This window comes from Rhinolophus sinicus, linkage group LG07, assembly GCF_036562045.2.
Source record: "Rhinolophus sinicus isolate RSC01 linkage group LG07, ASM3656204v1, whole genome shotgun sequence".
Classification (NCBI taxonomy): Eukaryota; Metazoa; Chordata; class Mammalia; order Chiroptera; family Rhinolophidae; genus Rhinolophus; species Rhinolophus sinicus.
In genome coordinates, this window is record NC_133757.1 from 69,024,870 (window position 1) to 69,050,180 (window position 25,311).

At 54.8% G+C, this 25,311-nt stretch overlaps 1 protein-coding gene across 3 annotated transcripts in view; it reads left to right on the forward strand.

Moving 5' to 3' along the window:
* The window catches only part of DOT1L (DOT1 like histone lysine methyltransferase), a 54,275-nt gene that overhangs the window by 10,705 nt on the left and 18,259 nt on the right, over positions 1-25,311 (forward strand). For 2 of the 3 annotated variants that reach the window (XM_074337497.1, XM_074337499.1), the window contains exons 3-13: positions 4,149-4,223; positions 7,089-7,152; positions 7,779-8,007; positions 9,508-9,602; positions 10,182-10,244; positions 18,388-18,443; positions 20,863-20,942; positions 22,946-23,014; positions 23,647-23,753; positions 24,116-24,157; positions 25,137-25,247. In XM_074337497.1, coding sequence (XP_074193598.1) covers positions 4,149-4,223; positions 7,089-7,152; positions 7,779-8,007; positions 9,508-9,602; positions 10,182-10,244; positions 18,388-18,443; positions 20,863-20,942; positions 22,946-23,014; positions 23,647-23,753; positions 24,116-24,157; positions 25,137-25,247 — 991 coding nt within the window. Of the gene's footprint in view, positions 1-3,883; positions 4,034-4,148; positions 4,224-7,088; positions 7,153-7,778; positions 8,008-9,507; positions 9,603-10,181; positions 10,245-18,387; positions 18,444-20,862; positions 20,943-22,945; positions 23,015-23,646; positions 23,754-24,115; positions 24,158-25,136; positions 25,248-25,311 lie in introns of those variants that run through there. The other variant, XM_074337498.1, reaches the window with a different exon arrangement.

The window sequence follows — 25,311 nt, forward strand, 5'->3', positions numbered from 1 at the left end:
TGCTGTTCACATGTTCTGTGGTGGGAAAACCTGTTCTCAGTTCCTGCGGTGAACCTGCGTGTGTGCGGGACCCTGGCATGTAGCTGTGTCGACTTTTAAAATCCTTGACCACGTAGCCACCACGTGGGCCACACGCCATGACATGCACACGAGCCTGCAACGGCTGGTGGCAGGGCCAGGCTGTGGTTCCTGTGAAGGAGGCAGGACAGGCGTCGTCACGCTGCCACCTGGGACTGGTGACCTCACGCAGCCCTGCAGCTCCCCAGGCTGCGGTGCTTTGCTCCTGGGACTGAGCAGGGCTTCCTCGCAGGTTGTTTTGAGGATTAAGTGGGATGCCTGTGTGTGACTTGCAGGGTGGGCCTGACCTGGTGTGAGTTTGAGATTGGGGATCTAGGGTCCAGAAACTGTTCAGTTGGTGGAGCAGCATTACCTGTTGCTGAGTTTGATTTGTTTGATTTTAGAGGCTGCTGGTAGCTTGTGGGGGTGTCGTGGTGAAGAGGCAGGGCTCTGAGCAGGTAGCCTGGTTCTCACCCGCGCCCCGCGTGTGTTCCATGGCGGTCAGCCTCTCCACAGGGTTTCCTCTGCGAAGTGGGGTGCTTCCTTTCTTTTCTACTTTTTATAATGGAGAATTTCCAATATGCATAAAGCTACTCGAGGGTGTCATGAGCCCACAGAGCCGTCACCCAGCCCAAAAGTCACCAGCTGGTGGCTGCTCCTGCTTCATCTGTGCCCTCTCCATGTTCCTCTTGGCCATGTCAGCACTTTTTAAAGTGCAGCCGGGGTCCAGAACTGCACGCGTGTGAAGTGCGGTCTGTGCGGCGTGGCCATGCGCCTGCCCACACAGCACTGCGACAACAGACCCCTCCCCCTGCTGCTGCATGGCCCCTGTGCTCCCGTCCACCAGCTGCCCGGCTGCCTCTGACCTGCTCCCTGGTACTGCGGTCATTGCATTTCTTAGAACTGTCCCCACGTTGCATCTACAGCTGTGCTGACACATGGCATTGAGGGTCCTGTTGTGTGTGCCCGTGGTTTCCTTCTTATCACTCAGGTGTGTGTTGCTATAGGAGGGACCACAGCTCCTTCTCCCGTCGGCCTGGTGATGGACGTGTTTGGGCTGTTTTCCACTTCTGGCCGCCCGCTGGGGTCCTTCCGGTTTGTCCTGAATCCCTCTGACTTGCCCCCGTCTGTTTGGAGCACAAGCTCACTTTCTGGAACCACAGGGTGCTCCACAGTCATCTTGATTTCCCACAGCCACTTCTCCAGGGAGCTCTGTCAAGAACAGAGCTGCTTCTTGAGCCGGGGCTGTGAGAATCCCTGCCCGCTCTGGGGGCCAGTGCGGCGGGTGCCTGGGAGGTGTCATGGCGCAGCTGCTTGTGGTTGGCACGGCACCTCACCGAGTGGGAGTTCCTAACTCACTTCACTCTTTGATGGTTAGGTGCCTGGGTCGCGTCCAGGAAATCTTTTCCTCCCTGAGTCGCAAAGATACTCTCTTTTGTTTTCTTCACGAAGCTCTGTGGTTTTAGCTTTTACGTTCAGGTTTCAGATCAATTGTGAATTAATTTTGGTTTATGTCAAATAGGGGTGTATGATTATGGGGGGTCAAGATTTTTTTTTTTTTTCCCATCCGATACTCATCCGTTCCAGCCTCATTTGTTGAAAAGACTCCTTTCCCCATCAAGTTGCCTTGGTGCTTTTGTCAAAAATCAGTTGTTTAAATATCCCTCTCTCTCTGGACCTATTTGTTTACCGCTACCCAGTACCATCCTCTCCTGGTTACTGCAAATTCACAGTAAGTCCTCAAAGAAGGAAGGACAAGTCTTGCAACCCTGTTGTTATTTTAAAAGACTGTTGTGGTGGTTCCAGACTCTCTGCCTTTGTATGACAATTTTAGAACCAGCTTGTCTGTTTCTCTAAAAAAGCCTATTGGGCCTTTCATAGGGAAGATTGTGCGGTTCAGTTTGAGGAGAAGGTTTAACCTTGAACCTTGTATCCCGTGAACAGAGCCTGCTTGTTCATATTGTCTTTAATTTTCTCAGCAGTGTTTTATAGTTTTCAACACAGAGGTCTTACAAATTTCTCATTAAAATGAACCCTAAGGACTTATGTTTTAACGCTATTTTAAGTAGCATTTAAAATTTTTCTTTTTTTAATTCTTTGTTGCGGTTATATGCAATTATAGCTCATTTTTGCATGTTGACCTGTGCCCTGCCACCTTGCTGAATGCACATCTCCAGTTCTAGAAGCTTCCTGTAAATTCCTTATGGTAGACTGCACTGAGCTGTGTCTGTGAATGGGGACGGTTTGCCTCTCCCTTTCCAGTGAACATGGCCCATTCCTTCCTCTGCCATGTGCACTGGCCGGGACCTCTGTCTCCAACAGTGTTGAAGGGACGTGGGGCCCACAGGCATCCTCACCGGTTCCCTCCCTCTGGAGGTGCTCATTCGAAGTAAAGGGGTTTATTCTATAAGCAAAGGAAGAGAGCGCAAATGCAGCCCAGGGAGTGACTCAGGGACCGTGGGATCTGGGGAGCACAGGGGAGGTGACACATGGACTGCCTCGCTGGCCCTGGTGACTGTGAGTTTGGGTGGGGCACCCAGACCCCTGAGGTGGGAGTGTGGTCTGGTGGGGGTGAGGCCCAGGGTTGGGGGGGGGACGCGGAAGCAAACTGCTAGGTGGATTCAGCAGCTGTTATGAGAAGTAACGCTTCCTGCAGGGTGAGGGAGTCTTTTTTTTTTTTTTTTTTTTTAATTTTATTAGTTTCAGGTGCACAAGACAAAGCAAAACTTAGACGTTTATCATTTATATCCCTCACACTATGTGAGCCCCCCTCCCCCCATCCACTATCCCTCTGACATCGCGCAGAGAGGGTGAGGGAGTCTTGATAGATGACACAGGGACCCAGGGATGGAGAGCCATTCCTCCCTCCTGTGAGGTCTCCTGTGCCCTTTGGCGGAGCCCAGCATGGAGCCCTCAGGCAAAGCAGAGGAACATGGGTTTCTGGCTAAGGGACAGCAGCTCCACACCTGGCCCAGCTCCCTTTATTGGGGTGAAGACAGCTCTCCCCATTACTACTTTCCTGGGTTTCATCATGAGTAGGGATTGAATTTTGTCATGTGCACTCCTGCATCTGTTGAGATGAGTGTATTATTTTTTTTCTCCTTTATTCTATTAATGAGGTGAATTGCAGTGATGAATATTTTTTTAGTGTTAAACAGCTCTTCATTCCTGGGATAAACCCCACTTAATTGAGGTGTGTTGCTGAATTTGTTCGACTGATATTTTTGAAGGATTTTTGTATCTGAGCACAAGGAGTACTGGTCTGCAGATTTCCTTCCTCTCATGTCTTTACAAGGCTTTGTCTTTCTCTGGTTTTGGAATCAGAGTAACGTTGGCCTCATAAAACTGGAAACATTTTGGTGAGATTGACGAACTCTGATAGGGTTCACCAGTGAAGCCATCTGGGCCTGACATGTTCCCCGTGGGAAGGGATTGGATTAGGAAATCACGTTCTTTGACAGGGAGAGGGCTGTTTGTTCCCCAGTCAGTTTTGGTAATTGGTGTCTTTCAAGGAATTTGCTCACTTCATCTAAGTTGTTGAATGCTTTGGCTCGCCGTTTTCATCTTTTGCCTTTTATTCCGTGTATGCTGTGTAGTGATGACTCTGCCTTCATGGTTTTTACAAGATTATATCAGGATCCAATGAGCGTTATGCCTTGGGATTAGCTGATGTAGTTTTCTGCCTCTTTTAATCTGTAGGTTCTCCTCCAATCTCCTTTTTTCTTGCCATGTGTCTGTTGAAGAAGTCCCATTGTCACGGGCTAGATAATTCTTCAATAATAGTTCTCTTTTGTTTCTGGTTGATATGTTACTTTTCAGCCTCTCCGGCTTGAGCTGGCTGAGTTCCTCCACCCGGTGACATGTAAATCCACGCAGTCCCTAAGCCAACGTTGTTTGAACTTGAAGCTACATAAAATTTGTGTAATTCACAACGATTTGAAGCAGCGCCTCCCTTCTCTTTCACATTGTGATTTGGGTAATGAGGATGTTTTCGTTCTATATTTGGGAGTAAACAGTGTTTAAGAAAGTTGAGAGTGAAACATTGAGCCTGAATAATCATCTCCACTGTCGTTTCTGCTTTTGGATTTCAGATGGGTCTGCGAGGAAATCCCAGACCTCAAGCTCGCTATGGAGAATTACGTCCTGATCGACTACGACACCAAAAGGTAAGCGGGCTTCTGCCTGAGCTGCCTCCCCACCTGCTGGGGACAGGCTCAGTGCCGGCGAGGGCAGCCTGCAAGTAGTTCTTCGGTGCTGCAAGCTGGTCTGAAATTTCCTTTCAGAGTTGGCTGTAGCCTCCGTGCAGTTATTTTGGTAGGAAATGGTTTATCAAATATTGGCAGAGGTTGTCAGAGTGAGGACCTAATTGAGAACGCCTCATTGTGGAAACTAGAGTTGGTCTGTGTGAAATGACCCGACTTAGTAGTCACAGTTTTTGCAGCAGGCGACTCCAGCAGCCAGCCTCCCTGCCCCCACGCCCCCACCCCGGGGAACCCGCGGGCCTGGCTCACCGAGCCCCAGGCCCTGCCAGCCCTGGTCCCGGTCACACTGTGTGCCCAGCCCTTTGGCTGAGTCCAGCAGTTTCCTGCAGACACATCCTGATCTCGGAGGAGTCCTGTGGGTGGAGATGGGCGAGGCCATCTCTGGAATGCCTGCCTGGAATTTTTTTGTTTTTCTTTGAGAAGAAAGGACAACATTCCAGGCTCGTGCCTGTTTTAGCTCTTGGCAGGCTTGGAATTGGCACTGCATTCTCCCTGAAAGCGGTGGTGTTGTCTGTGGGCACAGGGAGCCACTCTTGACAAAGAACATGACCCGGAGGAGCCCAGAAGCTCCCCGCACAGGACCCGGCACCCAGGCATTCCTGACTTGATGTCCATTTTGGGTTTGGGGGCTTTGGTCCGCAGGTCAGCATGTCCCACCTCAGTCAGCCCCTGATCCTGTCCCCTTCGCCTCCCGCCTTCCTCCCCACGTAATAATTGTTACCTGTTGTAGAAAGCAGGGGACCGTGCTTTCCTTGTCCAGGACACCACATGCTGAGGACCTCGCGACAAAGTCCTCTTGCCCCCAGGTGAGGGTGCATGTGTCACGTGGTCAGTGAAGCGCACCTTTAGTACCAGGTGGTTGCTGCATGTGGGGCTTCCAGCAGCCGCAGGTTTTAGAGGCACTTTTGCTACAAATCGCTGCAGTGGGTGTTTGGTGTTGTTCCCTCCATGTTTACGTCAGCTTAGAAAAGACTGGAAGGATGAGAGAGGCTGGGAGAAGGCAGCGGGGTCAGTCTGATGGCATCCTCCAAGGGACCGGTGTGACCTCAGGGTCAGACCTGCAGTGGAGACCATTTCTCTCTCAAACAAGGGGACAGCAGGGCCAGCCCGGGAGCTGAGCTCGGTCTGTCAGTACGGAACCCCGTTCGGGGCCAGGGTGCAAGGACCCTCGTTGCCTGGGTGCTCTGAGCTCCCGCCTTGCTCAGTCCTGCAGGACAACACCTCCCAGGGCTGGTGGGTGGCTATGAGTGTCACTGTGGCTGGGTTGGAGGGTCAACGTAAAAGTGGTAGCACAGGAAATAAAATGCAGAATAGTGACTAGTGCAGTGGCTTTTCTCTGTGGCCTCAGGAAACTCTGACTCATCCTCCCGTCTGCACAGTGGATACGTGGGGCCTGACAGCAGGGAGGGCCTGTGTCCCCTGTGAGCCTGCAGCCCCCTTGCACCCCTCATCACCTCCCCCAGTCTATGTATGCAGTTAGTCCTCTAGAACGTGCTGGCCTTGTTTCTCCTGGGTTTCTGATTTGTCACATCAACCTTCTCATGTTGTTTCTGGTCACCGTCACTGTCCTTTGTGAGAACTCAACAGGCTTTGGTGGTGGCTGCTCCTTGAACTCTAGCTTTTTCAACTGCACCTGCCATCCAAGGAAGTTGCGACCTTGTCAGGTGGGCGCTGGTCTTAGTTGAACGCATTACTTCCGTTAGAAGGGACAGTGCCTGTAAACTCAGTAAACTGGGGCAGGAGCGAGGATGCGGGTGAGGATGGGGCCATGTCCTGTTATCCAGCCAGTGTCACCGAGCATGTCCCAGGGAGGAAGCACCTTCCTGCTGTGCGTGTAGGTGGTGTAGACAGAGGCCCCATGGATACGCCCTGGGCACAGTACAGACACCTGGTGCCCGTCACCCTCCAGCACTGTGGACATTCAGGCCGGGTCACTCTCTGGGGACTGTCCTGGGCACTGGGGTGCTAAGCAGCCTTCCTGACCCCCACTCACTGATGCCAGGAGCACCGCCAATTGTGACAACACTGATGCCCCTAGACATGCCTAATGTCCCCTGGGGGCAGGCTCACCCTAGCTGAGAACCTCTGGGTTAGGAGACTCGTTCAAAAGTAACAGCTGAAATAAAATGGATCATGTTTGGAAGAATGTAGTTTCGTTGAAAAACTCCGCACTCTTTCATTAGGTGTCTAACACATGCTGCTTGTATCTTTGAAAGTCTCGGAAACTTGTAAAAAGATTAAGCAAACAGAAGGAATGCCCGCGTGAAGCGGGACGTGCTCCCCGTCCTTTCCTCAGAGTCGGTGTTGCGCATGGCCCAGCAGTGCCAGGTGCCCTTGCTGCCTACAGGTGCCCTCGGTGGAGTCAGGCCGCTGCGCAAGCCTGCAGCAGCAGCCAGGGGAGGGAAGGCCTGTGAGCCCCCCTGGCTTGGTGGGGAGTAAGGGCCTGTTCGGGGTCCTGCCCACCTGGGGCACTCCAGGAATGGCTGTGCGAGCCCCTTTTCTGACCTAAGGCCTGCTGGACACACCGTGACCCTCAGCTTTGGTGTGTGAGCACACGGTGCAGCCTCATCACCATGACCACCTCGGCCCAAAACTCCTGGCCCAGCCTCGTGCCCATGTGGGGTGCTCCATGGAGCCCTGTGGTCTCTGCCCTCTCCCTCGGTGGGAGCGGCTCCGCCCGACCCCATGCTGCCTGTCCATGTGCCATCCCCTCCCGGTGGCCTGTTCTGAGCTTGGCAGTGACCAGAGCCTTCCCTTTGCCTTTTTCAGCTTCGAAAGCATGCAGAGGCTTTGTGACAAGTACAACCGGGCCATTGACAGCATTCACCAGCTGGTAGGTGCCTTGTCCTCCCCTCAGGCCTGTCTCCTCATCTGGGCAGTGCACTGTGGTTCCGGACCCCCCCCCCCCCAACATTCACGTCACCTGAGCCCAGGGCGGCAAGGCCGAGGGGCACCACCCACCCCACATCCCATTTCTTCTCCCGGACAGATTTTCAGGATGGTGGCCGTTCTGAGTCTGGGGTGGGCGGGGCATTGTCTGGTGAGGTGGTAGTGCCCACAGGGCCTGGGCAGTGGGCATTGTGTGCCCTGTGGGCCTCGCTGCTCAGCATTCACATCCATGCACACTCACACACATACATACAGACATCACACAGGCTCACACACAGCCACATATACACATACCAGTATATACATGCTCACACACGTATACACACTCATGTATACGCATACACACACAGTCTCGTGTATACACAGACATATACACTTGTATATACACTTGCATACACATGTACACAGACACTCATGTATACACACTCGCACACACGTACACAGACACTCACATAGACACACACTCGCACTTTTTTCAATAGGGAGTCATAACTAGGTGTCGGGGTGTGAGGGTCTCACGGTGCATTGTCCCCTGTGTGACACCTCCCGGTGCTCCCTTGATGTCCACAGTGGAAGGGCACCACGCAGCCCATGAAGCTGAACACGCGACCGTCCAACGGACTCCTGCGGCACATCCTGCAGCAGGTGTACAACCACTCGGTGACAGACCCTGAGAAGCTCAACAACTACGAGCCCTTCTCCCCGGAGGTGTACGGGGAGACCTCCTTCGACCTGGTCGCACAGATGATTGACGAGATCAAGATGACTGAGGATGACCTATTTGTGGACCTGGGCAGTGGTGAGTGTGGGGCAGGTGGCCCCAGGGCCAGGCTCTCCGTCCCAGCGCACTGTCTCTGAGAAGGGCCCAGGGCTGGGGTCCACCCTGCCCCAGAACCCCTGGCTCCCCCAGACGTGGGGTGCTCCATCCCAACACGCCCCTGCCAAACCCCTGCTCTCTGGCTTCTTAAAGCCAAGGGGTCCCCAAACTCTCCAGCTCCCACAGCCCCCACCTCTTTGTTATGGGACATCCTCCAGCACCAGAGTGGAGGCTCCTGGAGGCAGGGCCTGTCTTAGCAGGACGTCTGTGGGGGCCTGGCAGGTGTACACGAGATCAGCTTTCTAGAACGAGCAAACATCAGGCTGACTGATTCCTGATGGGATGGCCCAATCAGGGTGACAGGACGGATTACGTGGCTGTTTGTCAAATACCAGACTGCTCCACTGGGAACCCATGCGTAGCCCTCCTCTGGGGCGTCCTTGCCGTCGCCACGTGACCTTGTTTCCACATGAGAACGTTGTGCTTTCAGACTCGAGTCCTATCTCCAGCAGGCACGAGTGGCCTCGGCACTCAGGGACAAGATCGCTTCTTCAGTGGCGTCGTCCTTAGTTTAAGCCCTCACTAAGCACAGAATTCATGTTTTAGTTAGAATGCATGGGGTTCAAAACTCCCTTATCTGAAAGGCTGTGTAACTTACCTCTCTATATTGAAAGGGTGCTGGTTTTTGAAAACCGCCAGCCTTTTAGTGCTCGGCTCTTACCACCTCTCCCTTGCCCCTGGCAACCACGGGCCCCGGGCCTCCATTTAGTGTTTCCAAACAATATGCTTATTTTTATTGTTTGAGTATGTTCTATTCATAATGGGTAATCGATGGGCTCCTAACTTACTATGAATTGCAGAGCTGGCCTCATGTAGGAGGAGGGCTTGCCGGCTGGGACCTGTGGTCTATGTGCTAGTAGGCCCTGCCTCCCACCTGGGCTCGGACACCCAGGGGTGTCAGTGTGCTCGGCCTGCGTGTTGGGTGGCACAGTAAATCTGTCAGCAACAGTGGTTTGGAGACCCTGTTTCTGTTCTTTGGGGGGGCTCCTGCCACCTCCAATCCCACAGCAAACCCAGTCGATGACAAGCATTGATGGTATTCTCAAGGCCATGTTAGACCTAGTCAGCCCTGCCACACTGTGGTGCCAACAGGTGTGGATTTGGGGTGGATGGGAGGCTTCCCAAGGCGTCACTGCATCTCGCAGAGCCATGTCTGTGTCTGGACAGTTCATGCCACGTCTGGCCGTAGACCAAGAACGACTCAAGTTGTGGGAGCCAAAGCGTGACAGCCATCCCATAGTGGGGGCCCTGGTCATGGCCTCAGCACCTTGGACAGCGCTGGCGCCTTTGTGGAGAACCCTGGACCTCAGCCTGTTGACTCTCGTGGCCACCGCCCGCCTGGCCCAGGCCCGACTTCGGCGTGGGCCTGCCGCCATCACAGTGTGCGTCTGTGACGGCCCCCCCCCCTCTCTCTCTCTGAAGGAGTGGGCCAGGTCGTGCTGCAGGTTGCCGCGGCCACCAACTGCAAACATCACTACGGAGTCGAGAAAGCCGACATCCCAGCCAAGTACGCGGAGGTGAGTAGTTCTGGAGACATGTGTTTGTGCCTCCTGACCCACGGCGTTCGGGGGGCTCCCAGGTGGGGCCTCTGGGGGCTTCTTGGTCTGGCACACATATCTGGGCCCCGCTCGGTGTATTTCTGTCCCTGTGGATACTGCAGCCCCATTGCCCCCAGGGTGGCATTAGTGGGGTCACTGCTATGCCAGCTCCCACCTAGGCTGGGGTCAACGGGGTCTGGGGAGTACATGTGTCTGAGCAATGTTTTCTCTCTCTGAAATGTGTTTAGAGTTTATAGGTTGGACTTTGGTGGCCTCAGGTTCCCTGGAGGCTGGGAACTGTTGCAGGCCCCACAGTCTGCTCTCCCTGGGCCCCCCAGCATCCTCCTGGGGCTACTGCTCACAGGGCTTGTCCTGGGTGGTGTTGCGGGGCAGACCAGCAGTCCCAGCCCATTTCATCTTCTGGAGCGGAAGAGGGGCCAAGGGATGGACGGGGCCAGGGGAGCCACCAGCCGCCCGCCCAAGTACATGGAGACACGCCCTCTGCCCCCCTGGCCATCCTGGGTTTCTGACGGGTTGTCTGGTTTCATTCTCTTGCAGACCATGGACCGAGAGTTCAGGAAGTGGATGAAATGGTACGGAAAAAAGCATGCAGAATACACAGTGAGTGCCATCGCTCCATGCCCCCACTGCTAATGAGTCCCCTGTGGCCCCTTCTCCTCATGGACCCGCCATTCCTTTTTCCCCTGGACCCTGGCTCATCCCCACTGGGGCTGCCCCTCCCGGACCTGTTCTTGCCTGGCCTGGCCAGAGCTGGACATGCGGTGTCTGGGGAAGAAGGCCTGCTCGGCCCCCTCCAGAAGCCCCTTGGATGGGGCACCTGGCAACACCCGGAAGTTCCCCATTTTCCCTTTCCCCATCTCTTTTTCATCCTTTCTTGGCTACACTTGTCCTCCTTTCTCAGGGGCCACCTTGGGGGGTCTAGCTCCTCCTCCACCCTCTCAGAGAACAGAGGTGACACATGGCAGCGTCTTTTCTTCTCAGCTCTCAGCTGTACAAGGTTAACTGCCCACCGTCCGAGTATCTCTGGGAGCACTTGGGGCTCCTTCCAAAGCAGCCTCTCCTTCATGCACGTGTGTGTAGCTGGAGCCCCTGTGAGTTGTGCGGTGGGGTGTGTAGGAAACGGCCTCTTCCCCCATCCACTGGCCAGCTGAGTGGCATCTTTCTCTTAACTGCCTTCCCAGAAACACGTGACCCAGCCTCTGCCTATTTTCCTGGCAAGGCTGGGATTAGCGGCGGCAGGCTCCATGGCTCTCCCGCTGCCCCGTGCCCGTCAGTCTCCAGTGCTCAGGCCGGCCTCGGGCCTGGGTCCTCTGGTCTCTCACTGCTCCTCCCGCCCAGGGGGCCTGCACCCGTGCCTTGAAATGCGTTTCCCGCTCAAGATGCCCCGCTGTTCTCTCCCAGGGGTTCTGTTGCCCGTGGACATACAGCTGCCATGCAGGCTCCATCCACTTGGCGTGGGTCCAGACTGGCTCCTTAACGTGTGCTTCTCTCCCGTCGTGGTTCAGCCCCTCACATGGTTGGGTGGTTGAGGCCCAAACCATTCAGATTCCACTTGGCTCCGCCCACTGGTCCTGTGGCTGCTCTTTTCCGAGAATCCCAGGACTGACTGTTCAGTCCTCTCCCTCCCACTGTCTCCAGCCCAGAGCAGGCTGTCCCGTGAGGTGTTGACTGTTGAGCTGGAACCTACACTCCTTATCGAGTTAGGGAAATAGAATAAATCGTATAACTACAGACTGGGGGCCGATTAGAGGTGTGAGGAGAGCTAGTAAGAGGCATCCTGTTCCTTAGAACAAACCAACAGCTCTTCTTTCACGGATCATGCTTTCGGAGCTGTGTTCAAAAGTCATTGCCAAACCTGAGGTCACTTAGGGTTACTTTCACAGTATCGTATAGAGTTTTACAATTTTGTGTTTTACATTTAAGTGTGTAACCTGTTTTAAGTTATTTTTTGTTGAGGGTGTAAAGTCTGTTTCTTAATTCATTTCTTTGTACATGGCGGTCAAGTTGTTCGAGCACCATTTGTTGCAAAGACTGTCTTTGCTCCTTTGTCAAAGATCATTTGACTGTGTTTGTGTGGGTCTGTTTCCAGGCTCTCTGTTCTGTTTATTGACATATTTGTTCTCTCACCAGTATACACTGTCTTGATGACTGGAACTCGACAGTAAGTCTTAAGGTCATGTAGTGTCAGTCCTCCAACTTTGTTCTCCTTCAATGTTGAGTTGGCTATTCTGGACCTTTTGCCTCCATATAAACTTTAGAATCAATTTGTCCATAGCCAAACAGTAACTTGCTGGGATTCTGATTGGGATTGTGTTGAATCTGTAGATCAAGTTGGGAAGAACTGACACGTTGACAATATTGATTCTTCCTGTCCACGAACATGGACTGTCTCTCCATCTTGTCGTTTGATTTCCTTCTTCAGAGTTTTGTAGTTTTCCTCATATAGGTCTTGTACGTATTTTGTTAGGTTTATACCTAAGTATTTTTTTTGTTTTGATGCTGATACAAATGGTATTATCTTTTGAATTTCAAATTCTGTTTGTTCATTGCTGGTTTATAGGACTTGACCTTTGCAGAATGTATGTTAACCTACAGTAACACCTTTATTCTGTAACCTCACTGTAATTGTGTATTAGTTTGTTTTTTGTGTTGACTTTCTCAGATTTTCTACGTAGAGGACCATGTCATCTGCAAACAAAAACAGTTTTATCATTTTCTTTCTGATCTGTACACCTTTTATTTACTTTTCTTGCCTTATTGCATTAGCTAGGATTTGCAGTATGGTGTTGAAAAGTCATTGGTGAGAGGGCACATCTGCCTGGTTCCTGATCTTCGAGGGAAAGCTTCGAGTTTCTTGCCATGGAGTATGTTACTAGCTGTAGGAATTTTGTAGATGTTCTTTCTCAAGTCTTATTTTGCTGAGAAACATTATCATAAATGGGTGTTGGAGTCTGTTAAACACCTTTTCTGCGTCTGTCGATGCCATCACATGGTTTTTCCTCTCTGGCTTGTTGCTGTGATGGAGTGTGGATGTTGAGCCAGCCATCCACGCCTGGGTTAAATCCCACTGGCTCGTGGCGTGTGTTCTTCTCACACGTTGTTAGGTTTTCGGTTTGTTCCCATTTTGTTGAGGATTTTTGCATCTGTGTCTACTAGGGGTCCTGGTCTGTAGTTTCCCTTTCTTGTACCGTCTTTGGTTTTAGTACCAGGTGATGCTGGCCTCGTCTAGTGAGCTCAGAAGTGCTTGCTCTGCTTTTGTCCTGCTTTCCTGGAGCAGGACTTTCATGCCCAGGGCATGGGCCCAACTCCCCTTCCCTTTCTCTTTCTGTTTTTTTTTTGTGTGTTTTTTGTGTGTGTATTCGTGTTATGTATTTGTAGTCTTACATAGCATATATAGTGCATTGTGAATTGGTTTTCTGGAAGTGGTGGTGCTCTTTGCTAAACCATCCTGCTCTCTTGCTGAAGAATCCCAGGGATCACAGGCACTAATCAGCAAATAGTACAAGAACCCCAAAGAGTTAAAAACTATAGAGGCTTCAGTCGGATAGGTTTGCCCCCTAAACCTGGGTCCCTCTCTAAACCAGAGCCCCCATGGCCACTGCAAGTCAAGCCCGGGACTCTATGTCAATCACTGACCACGTCAGCTAGCAGTTTCACAGGGAGAAAGCAGCCTGTCTAGATGTCCAAGTAAAACCCTCATGCAGGTAGGGCAAACATTTAAGCAGTAATTGTGTGTTCGTGTTGCTCAGAGGATGGTTGGTACGATTCCCAGAAAGCATCCCAGTCTCTTACAGACAGAGGGGTCATCTTCAATGGATCCTGCAAGTAGGATTCTTCCACCCAAGGGGCTTTCACGTTCTTCCCATTATCACTGTGCACTGAAGGAACACAGAAGCTCAAAGGAGATCAAACCCAGGCCATTCCAAGGAGAGGAAGACCAGGGGCTATCTGTGAGCAGAAACACCAGGCTGAGAGATAAGAGAAGCAAAGTACAAGGAAAAAAATGTACCTCAGATCACCTGGGCCACAACTGCTCTGGACTCAGGAAAGGACACAGATCAGACCAACAGATGCAGAGACTGTCTCCCAAGCCCTGCAAGTTGTGGATTTCCAGTCGGTCTTCCCAAGGAGAGACTGGAGAGGAGCTGGGAGCCTCCAGGTTCTCCACGCTGCTGACAAGGCAGGTCCTGAGCGGACGGCTGGGAGATGCATCTCAGAATCACCTGTTGTCCCCTGTGTTCATTTTTTCTAGGGCTGCCATAACAAGGTACCACAGACTGGGTTGCTTAGACAACAGAATTTTATTGTCTCGTGGTAATTGAGGCTAGGAGTCTAGGATCGTTAGCAGTGTCAGTTCCTTCTGAAGGCTGTGAGGGAAGGGTCTATTCCAGGCCTCTCTCCTCAGCCCGTGGATGGTCATCTTCTCCCTGTGTATCCTCCTCACATCATCTTTCTTCTTTGCTCCTTTGTCAAAGATCATTTGCTCCTTTGTCAAAGACCTTTCCCTTTCTCTTGATAGAATTTCTTCCGGAATTCTCTTTGCTCAGTGAGAAGTCATAGCCTTGACCTCTCCTGTTCCTTCCACATCTAAAGTTCTCTGGCATTTGTACTGTGGGCTGGCCGGCAGTAAGACCAGCTAGTTTCCATTCCCACCTGGTCGCCATGTGCACTGACTGAGAGTTCCCAGATGGCTAACTACTTTTCTAAGACTTCATGAGTTCCTAAAACACAGGATTTTAAATTCAGAGAAAACTTCCTCTTGGTGAGCGAGCCTACCAGCTCTCAGCACCAGCATCAGAGTTTTCATTGGCCTGTTGCCCCACGTAGCCCCAGCGACCCCTGTGCAGTCTCTAGTGCCCCATTCGCAGTGCGGTTTGGAGGAGGCTGCAGGCCCCCGCCCTAGGTGCGTCATTTCTCCTCCTTTCTTCTCTGGGAGTTACCCTCCGGTGGCAGTGTCTGGCCTGCTGGGTATTTGGGGGTCAGTGACATGTCTGAATGTCGTGCTGCTTTGGTGGGCGCACAGCAGGGTCTCCCTGCTTGGGAATCATCTCGTTTTCTAGGTCTCGTGGGGTTTATGGTACTCATTAGCCCTGCATGGCCCTTGTGAAGTGGTGGGGAACAGAATTTGGCTAAAGAACACTGGGTCACAGCCGTGGCAGGCGTCTGGGACAAGCTGGCCACGGGAGGAGAGTCGTCTGTGTCTCTGGCATCCTCGGGCCCGTTTCTAGAGCTTTTCCTATTGGATGCACCCCTGCTCCAGGAGGGTGTGGTGAGAGTCTGCCTGATCACTGAATGCCCAGATTTGGCGGGAACTTGTGTCCTAGGTCTTAAGAGGCCTCCCAGCAGCTTGCTGTGGCTTTGACGAGGCGCCTGGTTGGCAGGCAGAGTCCTGCCTCCTGTTACTTAAGAACTGGAGAGGAAGCAAAGCCAACAGGAACCTAAAAATAGCCCAGTATGCTTTTCTAGGCACCAGAGCCTGCTTCTGGAGGCCAAGGATCCCCTGTGATCCTGTCCTCTCCCTCTGGCAGAGGCGCTGCCCAGCCAGGCTTAGCCCGCTGCTTACCCCAGTGGTTCCCAGGTGGCCAGACCCTTCCTGCCCACCCACAGCCCTCCTCCCATCGGAGCCCTGTCCCCTCCTTCCATCTGGCTAATACCTGCTTATCTGTCCACCTGGGAGACGTTCCCTCCAGCTCCCTGCCCCGGCTGACGTCTGGGCCCCCTCAGGGCCCCCACAGCACTGCAGCCGTCTGCTCACGGTGGATCTCTTGGGTCCTGATGATGGGACTGGCGTACAGCAGGTTTCAGGTGTCCAGAATGTGCCACCTTGGGTGGCCGTGGCCTCATGGAAGTGCCACGTGGGGAAGGTGCTGAGCCGCTGCGGACCTGCCTATGGCCCCTCGGGCAGATCCTCTTTAGGAAGCATCTTGGGGCCTCTCCCTGGGTGAGAGCTGCTCCCGCAGCTGGTCCATGTTAGGATGGCCCAGTGCTGCCGACAGACCACAAAGGTGCAGGGCCCACGTGGCCGTCAGAGCTGCCGGGCACTGGAATGGTGGCTGCTTCTTCCTCGGGAAAGTTATGGAACTGCATGCATTCCAGAAGCCTCGGTACACCTTTACTGGTCCTGCTATGGGCTGAGTCTCTGGGAGTCAGGCAGTTCAGCTGAGCGGCATTTATGTGGGTCTGTGGTGGGTCCTGGGCAGGTTGGCAGAACGACGAGCCCAGGGCCTCCTGTCAGAGGTTCTTGCCCTCCAAGCTTTGGGTGGGGTCTGCCCCAGTCTCCCGGTTGGAGTGGATGTGTCACGCAGGCCATGCTATGTGTCTTGGATGTTGAGAGCACATGTATTCTGTGCAGATGTGGGTGCCTACTCCCAAGAGGATGTCTGGCCAGGCAGAGCCAGCTGGGTGTGCCCACCCTGCCTGAGTCAGACCCTGTTGCTGCCTGCTGGCTTGGGACACAAGCAAATCAGTGGTCTCCTGAGGAAAGGACAGTGCGTGCTGGGGGTCTTCCCATTTCGTTCCCCTCAGGCATTTCTCCACACATGGGAGAAATAGGAGTCTCAGCGACATTGGGGCTAGTCCTCGGGGGACAGGAAGGCCGTGCATATCTTCATGGCCACTGTTAACTCAGGTGCACTGGCTCCAGCAACAGCGCCGACTCAGCTCGTCTCTCTCCTCGGACGGTCGGGACCCACGAGCAGAACTGTGGTGAGGCTGGGCAGGCAGAGGCCAGGACTGGGGCTTTATTTTCTTAAGCCTCGAATATGAAGTCACCATCCGTTGGGGTCCCTAAAACCACTCCAGGATTTGCAGGGAGGACCCCAGGACTCAGCAGTGGTCCTTCTCGTGGCCGGGGTTTGTGCAGAATCAGGAAAGAGCAAGATGAGCTGAGGGAGAAGGCAGGTGGGGCGGGGCCCAGAGGAGACCAGGCGCAAACTTCAAGTCCTTTCCTGGTGGGGTCACCAGGATGCACTTAATTCCCCGAAAATGAGATGTGACAGTGTATATGAGGTGAGGTCCGCAGGGGGCTCCCAGGGACCCAGGCAGCGCCCACGGTTCTCACCGGGGGCCTGGCACATGCGAGATCCCAGACTCCAGGAGGAGGGTGGGTGGTCAGCGGGAACAATGTGTTTGTACAGACTGTTTAGGGCCAGGGAGCCCCGCTGTCAGCGAGGGTGGTGGGAGCCCCCAGCCTCCAGTTCCAGACACCGCTGAGGGCCACCCCTACAAGCCAGCCTTTCTGAGGCTAGACGTTAAGCTTTGTCTTGCACAGCACCGGTGAGCACTTTGGATTCAAGTCACTCCCCAGGCCTGGCCTGCATGTCCATGGGGCATGAAGGCAGATTCAGAAGGTTCCTCAGGTGGGGGAGAGGCAGGGGACGACCAGGATGTTAGCAGTTTAGAGTGGGTGCCTCCCCACCCCCCCATGTCCTGTGTTGTCACATCATGTCACGTCACATCACGTCACGGGATTCCCTCAGTGGTTTCCCTGTGAACACTGGAGGACATAGGCTTTGCAGCTGCTTCTCTGTCCCCCCAGGCACAGGGCCTTACTGCATTGCAGTGGCAGCACCCACAGGGCCCTTCTCTGCTCGGGGTCTTCCTTCTCCCATCCTGAGAGAGGTGCAGTGCCCTTCGGGCTCCTGTGGTGGTGTGCATGAGGTCCATGAACAGTTACCCCTACCCCCCTCCCCAGCCCCGACAACCACTAACCCACGTTCTGTGCCTGTGGATGTGCCTGTTCTGGACATTTCCTGTAGGTGGAATCACACACTGTGGCCTTGTGTGTCCGGCTTCTGTCATGAGCACCGTGTGTTCAAGGTCCATCCACGCTGGTCCATCAGCGCCTCCCTCCTTTTCACGGCCGAGTAGTAGGACCACCTCTTGCTCTTGTCCATCATCTGCAGATGGACACTTGGCTGTTCCTCCCTTCAGGCTGTTGAGAATCCTGCTGCTGTGGATGTACGTGTATAGGTTTCTGTGTGGACAGACGTTTGCAGTTCTCTTGGGCAGACACTGAGGAGTGGTGCTGATGGCCTTTTTGAAGGATTACAAAACCAGATTTCTTGGTTTGCTGAATGTTACAGCTCTGGACACTTAGGTTAGTAAAAACTGTGTGCTCTGGATCAGACTCTGCCCTTGAGGCAGAAGGACATCAGTCTGCCAATAATAATAGCGGGGAGAGCAGGCACTGAAGGTGCAGATGGCCCTGTTCTCAGGTAAAGCTGCTTAGAGCCACAGTCCAAGGGTGACCCCATGTCACAGAAAGGAGCCTCACCTTTGTGCGCACTGGTCACAGTGCACTGGTCACTTGGCATGCAGGCGTCTCTCACTGTTAGTCACAGTCACAATGCAGGTGTCTGTTGTGGCCCTTGCCAGCCACCTCTGTCCACAATAGCCTGCGGTGGGGACTGCCCTTGTTTGTGGGGCGCCCTCTGCTGGCCCCACGTGGACATGGCACTGTGACTCTCTACCACATTGTCTAGTGTCCTCGTGGCTCCATGCACCAGGGTGCTGCTAGGCCCCGTGCCCACGCCGGTGGCGTGTGACCTGCACGGAGGTGGGTCTTAGCATATCTCTGTCTGCTCCACCCCATGGAGCCGCCGGCAGCCGTGCCTCAGTTTCACCTGAAGTCCTGCCCACTTTAGCGACTTTGTGCTCATTTCATCTGTTCCTCGCCGGGTTGGGGGGCACAGGGCCGAGCAAGACCCGTGACAAGTGCTTGTCCCTGTTTTCTTCCTTTCAGCTGGAAAGAGGCGATTTCCTCTCGGAAGAGTGGAGAGAGCGGATCGCCAACACAAGGTACGGGGCCCGCAGACAGCACTGGGGCCTGGCGGGGCAGGCAGCCTTTCTCGTGGCACAGCTGGATGGCGGAGGCAGCCAGGGCTTCCCTTCCCTTTCTCAGCTTGGCCTCCCTGCGTCGCCTCCCGCCGAGGGTCACTCTCAGGACTCAGCAGGGCAGGTTGTCAGTGACCGGACCCAGGGTCAGTGTGGCCAGCCTTTGTGGCCTGTCAGGAAGGGCGCTTTCCTGCTTTTCGTGGCCTAGGGGAGCAGGCGGCCCTGTGGTCTGGTCACGCTGTGTCTGCATGCAGACACAGTGCCTGGTGCGTCCTCTGTGGCTTGGTTGGGGGTTGGCTATTTCTGCATTCCCCGTGGTGACCATCAGCAGCCTGTTCTGGCCAGAAACCCCCACGTGTCCTACGTTTCCTTGGACAAGAAGCCGTCCCAGAGCCCTCCTGGCTCCTACAGGCCCCCCACCCCGAGGGCGTCACATGGGACCTCGATGTCCACTAGTTCCTGAAGCTGTGTCTGCAGCCCTCCGCTGTCCTGTGTTTTGTCGTCTTCTCTTTGTCCTTCCTCTGGCCTTGGGCCGATCGCTGCGCTCTGCTGCAGCTTTGAGGGGCCTCGCTGGGCCGGCAGAAGGCAAGGTCGGAGCATGAGGGTCTTGTGTGTATCAGCCAGAGAGGCTGCGTTGCACACGGGAGTGCTCCTGAGGGCAGCTGGCCAGCCTTGCTGCAGTGGCTCAGGTTGCAACCTGAGCTGCTTTCTTGTCTCCCCCGTCCTTCTGGGTGCGTTAACTGCATGTCGCCCCATGTCCCCCACCGTTCGATTCTCCGGGCAAATAGGAGCTAGGCATTGCTCTTTTCACACAAGTATCCCCCTTCATTGCTCTCCTGTGAGCCCACTGTCTCCACTGGCCAGGTCCTCCCCTCTTGAGAGAGGCCTGCTAACCCCATGGGTGTCCCCATCAAACAGGGTCTGGGGCTCTGCTGCTGCTGTGGGAGACTGAGCCAGGCTCCTCCCCCCTGGGGAGGACCCCACGCTCACCGATCGAGTACGGACCAGAAATATCCAGGCCGCAGAGTCGTGTCTTCCACGCGTCTCTGGGATGTGAAAGCCCTGAGATTGCACTGCAGCCTGGCCTCATCTGCCCGTTGTGTGCCTGGCCTGGGGCAGCCCTGTGGGGCCCCTTCAGCACTGGGGTTCAGGCTCTTCTTCCTTGGCCAGACCTGGGTGATGGGAAGACGTGGTGAGGCCCAGAGGCTGGGCCCCTGGACATCCCCCCAGGTGCTCTGCTTCCTGTCAGGGTTGTCCCCTCCCACCAGCTCCTTACCGCCTCAGTTTCCTGGTTTCCTGTGTCCGAGTGTGAGAGGGCAGGAGTCCCTGGAGGCCTTTCTGGCTCCGCCTGCGCGCTGCCTGTGTCACCTTGAGACTCTGGCGTGCAGCCTCCCCAAGCTCGGTCCCTTGTCTGGCACTGTCCATCTGTACCCGGTGGCCGCCGTCCCGCTTCAGCTGTCTGCTCCCCTCAGGGATGGCGCATAGAGAGGCGCTGATCTTCACACCCCCGCACTCTTCCCGCGGCTCCGCGCTCACTGTCAAGTGCCCTGCTGGTTGTGAACAGTTCAGCCGTCTTGATTTTAAAGCCATCAAGACTTAAGCAGTGTGAGGGTGGCATCTCACTCTGTTTTCTGTCACATTCAAAAGAGGAAGTGACCCCTGTCCTCACTTCTGCCATCCGTGGCCCGGTTTTAATCTGGAGGCACTTACAGAGGGGAGAGGAAAGGAGAGCCATGTGACTCAGTGTGGGACTGTCTGTCTCACCTGAACCAGCTGCATGTTGCTTCCAGAGTTTAGCCGTTCAGAGTCCTCCAAGAGGGCTGGGCCGGATCCAGTGGTGAGGGAGTGGGTGGGGGGCACTTCCCCATTCCCCAGCGGGGGCAGCAGCCTCACCCACTGCCCTAGCTGGGGTCTGCAGACTGAGGTTCCCTCGGTCATTGAGCCACTCTGTCCCTCCGAAGAGCTTTGCTTTTGGTCACATGGGCCCTCGGGCAGGGGTGGTGGTGCGGGGGGGCAGTGGCAGCACGTGCAGACACAGCTTGACTCGGTCAGCTGCTTTCCTGCCTGGATGTTTGGTTATCCTCACTCCGCTGTCCCAGGTGACAGTTGTGCTGCCCTTATTCTAGCCCAGAAATGTCCGAGGGGCAGGTGGTAGCTGCCTGGGCCTGCGCACATCCATCTTGGCTTTTCTAGAGAAGCCAGCAGTCTGGTGGTCACTGGAAATTTCCAAGTTGTTGTATGTTAGCAACAAATTGGAGCCGTCCTAGGGACTGGCCCTACAATGGAACTGGCGGTGGAGGCGGTAGGCGTCGTATGCACAGGTGCTCTGTGCATGTGTGAAAATGGAACCTTCGTTTTACTCAACTGGAATATTATTTTGCAGTGTTATATTTGTGAATAACTTTGCCTTTGGTCCTGAGGTGGATCACCAGCTGAAGGAGCGATTTGCAAACATGAAGGAAGGTAACGTGTTCCCCTTTAACCCCGTCCTGCCGGGGCTGCCTCGTGCTCGCCACCTAGTCGGTCTGGCTAGGTGTGGCACTGATCCCAGGTGTTGGAATTCTTCTCAGTTTCCATACCCATCCATTGCAGGCCCAGTTGAAAGACCTCAGGCAGCAGGGATCCTTGGCTGTGGTTGTCATTGTCACCTGGGTGGCCGAGCCAGGTGCCTCCCAGCTCAGTGTGTGCAGTAGACCCTTACTGCTCAGCCAGCCTGAGGGATTTGGGGTGGGTGTCCAGATTAATAAGGAAGATAGAGGCTGTCCGGTTAAATTTGAATTTCCTGCAGACAACGAATAGCTTCTTAGTACAAGGATGCCCCAGCTTATACTAAATGATTATCACGTGTATCTGAAATTCAGACTTGACCGGCATCCCTGCTTATCTGGCAACCCTAATCTGGCATTTAGGCCCGGCTCTCCCACATTTTCTGGGCATCTTTTGTTTGGAACCACGCCCACCTGGCCAGAGCGCCCTGCTGCTTCCCTCTGCTGCCCTTCCCTCGGTCCCAGGTCCAGTGCAGGCAGCAGCCCAGTCCAAACCTGTGTGTGGGTGGGGAATGTCACAGACTCAGGTAGCTTTTCTCTGCCTTCAGCACCACTGGCTTTATGTGTGTGTGCATGCACGCGAGTGTGTGTGTGCCTGTGTCTGTACAGGTGAGCATGTGCGTGTACGTGTGTGCATGGTTGTTCCTAATTATTTGTAAGAGCGAGTGGCTATTGTTCACTGCACCCTGCAGTGGATTTCCAGGGCATCCTGAGGCACTCTTTTGGCTGTTTATCCTGATTCTGCAGCCAACAGTCACCCATGGCCTTCGGGCCACTATGGAATTTTATTCGAGAATGGCCCCTCCATCTTTTTGGACGACACCCGTGGGGCATCCCGGCTCGTTGTCCTGTGGGATGTCACTCATTCTGGACTCACCCTTCATGGTGACCTCGACCTTGCCCTACACAGCCCTGTTTCCCAAGGGCTTGGGTGCCTGGTTGTCACATGTGGGCCAGCTCAGGGTCGGGACTCCCTGCCAAGCCTTCCCATCACCAGCCATCAGCTGTCCTGCAGTGTCGTGCCCTCAGAAGTCCCCTAATGCATCGTTGTCCTATAGGTGTTGCAGGGTGGTAGGTCCCAGATGAGAGCGGTCTGTGGACCCCTGGTTGTATCTCATCGTGCCCCACACTTTTAGGTGCCACCGTGGTTCCAGCGCCCACTCATTCCTGGCACAAGGTCACTGCCTGACCATGCTCCTGCCAGCCCTGGGACCCATCCTTCCTAGTGGGGATGGCGCGCAGAAGCAGGCTGTGTGCTGGGCTGTCATGGGGTGTGTAAGTGCGTGCGTGCGTGCCTGCATGTGCGTGTGTGCGTGTGTGTGTGTGTGTGTGTGTGTGTGTGTGTGCCTCAAATGGATTTATCCTGGCCTCCTATTGAAATGTAATGTTATTATTTTCTTTAACTTTTATGTTTGGCTTCTGTTCTCATACTGCAGAGTTTGGCGTTAACGTGTGTAGTCGATGTTTTCAGTGCAGGAGGAGCGGTGTGGTGCTCAGAGCGTGAGCAGCACTGTGCACGCGCTCTCACCGTGGCAGAGGCCAGGGTCCTTTTCCTCCCTAGAACTAGCACCTGGATGTGGGGGTAGTGCAGTGACTCGGGAGCAGCAGGGTCTGACCTGACAGCCAGGCTCTGCTTCCGTCTGGCAAGTGTCAGATCCGGGGTTGGGCATAGGCGGGGTCAGTGCCCATGGGCTTTCAGGGGCCTTGGGTGCATTTCTACAGGAAAGCGATTAGTAGGACAGGCTTAAGCGTGCCTTAACTTTGCTTTTACCTGGAGGAAACGGACAGGACCCGCGGTCCTCATGCAGTCCACTCAGTGTACCTGTAGCCTCTCCTCCCCTGCTCTAACTCCACTTTCCTTTCATTGGTGTGTGTGTGGTGGTTCTCCCCGAATGGCAATGATCAGTTTTTGTGTTTCAGGTGGCAGAATTGTGTCCTCGAAGCCCTTCGCACCTCTGAACTTCAGAATAAACAGTAGAAACTTGAGTGGTAAGAAAGTCCTGCATTGTTAACTCTGAACATACGTCATTCTTAGCACTGACGTGAGAGTGTAGCCCAGCACTGCTGACACAGGCGGGTCACTCTCTGGGGGGCTGAGAAGCCTCCCTGGGCCCGCCCCCTCGATGCCAGGAGCACCCCTGTATGACAACCACAGATGTCCCCAGACATCGCCCCGTGTCCCTTGGTGGCAGAACCACCCGGGTTGGGAGCCATGAGCTTGACAGGAGGCTGTGGAGTTACAGGGAGTGGTTTACAAGCTGCTTTGCAGCCATATCTGGTTGGCCTTCGAGGCAAGTGGCTCGTTATACAGCAGGCGGGGCTGCAGCTCCGGCCCCTGGGGAAGAGCCCTGTCGCTGTGTGGCACTCACCCTCGAGCACAGACCTGTTGGGTGCTGGGTGTGCGGGTAGCTTGTTCTTCCTAGGTGCTCCCCAAGTGCTTTCCCATCCCTCCCCGTCAGCTCTCCGCGGTTCTCCTTGGACACCCACCTGGGTTAGTGGGACCGTTGTGCTCATCATGCGCCTCCCTGACCCGCCAGTGTGCTGATCAGGCGCCTCGCTGTCTGGCGGGTGGGATGGCTGCACGTGATGGGGCCTGAAGCCTGACCTGTCCGTCCTTGCAGACATCGGCACCATCATGCGCGTGGTGGAGCTGTCACCGCTGAAGGGCTCGGTGTCATGGACGGGGAAGCCAGTGTCCTACTACCTGCACACCATCGACCGCACCATAGTGAGTGTCTGCGGGCGAGGCCCAGGCCTCCCACAGCACAGGTGGGCTCCAGTCCTTGTGTAGGCTGGATGTTGTCCCGAGTGACATGTGATGACAATTCCCTCAGTGTCAGAGGTGTCTGGTATCCAGGGAGCCCCTGGGCCAGCTGGGCCCGGTCCTCACCCAGACTCGCCCCATGTGACATGGCCCTATGGGTCTGCACGACCCCCAAGAGCCGGGGCCTGCAGTTGGGGTGGGTCTCTGGGCAGAGACATGTCCCTGCCAGGCTTGATGCCACTCTCCAAGGACATCTACTGTTGGCATGTGCAGGCAGGTTGGCGTTGACTTCCAATAAGATGTTTTCCTTTCTTTTCCATTTTTAGCTTGAAAACTATTTTTCTAGTCTGAAAAATCCAAAACTCAGGGTAAGTGTGTGCTTTATTCCTTCACTGAACATCGTGGGGTATTGCTTGAGGCGCTCCGAGCTGTGGATGGGGAGCACCGCTTTGAGGGGTGGGGATTACGGCGCCCACTGAGCCACAATTCCTGGGAATAGTGTTTTGGGAACTAGGTTGAGTGAGTTGCGACCTTTGAACAATGTTTGGGTAACTTGGTGCGTTCTGCAAAGTGTAGGACGAGTGAGCCGCTCACGGTACACTGACCCATCGCGTCCAGAACTGAGGCCCGAGGCAGTTGGAGCACCCGCGGTCCTCTCTGGGTGTGGGCAGCCCCCCGCTCAAGGGGAGCTGGTTTAGGCCCTGACATGGTGGTTTTGCTGCTGGTCTCAGCGTCCTACAATGCCCAGTCCTGGCACTACACCCACCACCACCACCACCACCATCACCACCCCCACCACCCCCCAGGCCTCACAGGGCATCTGCCCAAATGCCTGTCTTTTTGGAGACTCAGGCCAGCATCCGAGCAGGAAGAGGCCCCCACCACACCCCAAGCACAGAGGACAAGCTAAGCCGGCGGCACCGTCCTCCCTCTTCCCGGGGCCTGTCCAGCAGCCTCCCTGGGACGGCACCGCTCTGTGCACAGATGTGCCCCAGTGTGCGCCCCCACCCCTCAGAGGAGAGGACTGGCGGGCGGCTTCTTCATCGCTGCACCCAGGGCCTTTTGTCTTTGATTTTGTTTCCTTTAATGTGTCACAGTTTTGAGGGCCACCGGGTTTCTAACTGACAGATTTGGGGGTGTCTGCTCGCTCATGATAGACATGCGTGTGGCTTGTGGCCAGCTAAGGGCCAGGGGTGGCACACGGGCTTCTCTGCCTCAGTTTCCTCACCTATGCAATGGGCAGAGAAGTTGACATGAGTGGAGCGGGGCCTGCTAGCCCACCTCAGGGTTGAGGGGGACCCTGACAATGCCGGCACTTTGAGGACACGTCCAACACTTGCTTTCCAGGAGGAACAAGAGGCAGCTCGGCGTCGGCAGCAGCGAGAAAACAAGAGTAACACGACCACCCCCACGAAGGTGCCTGAGAACAAGGCAGCTGCACCCGCGGACACCCCTGTGGTGAGCGCCCACACCCTGGGCCCGCATGGCTGCCAATGGGCACAGTGTCCAGTTGCCCTGCCCT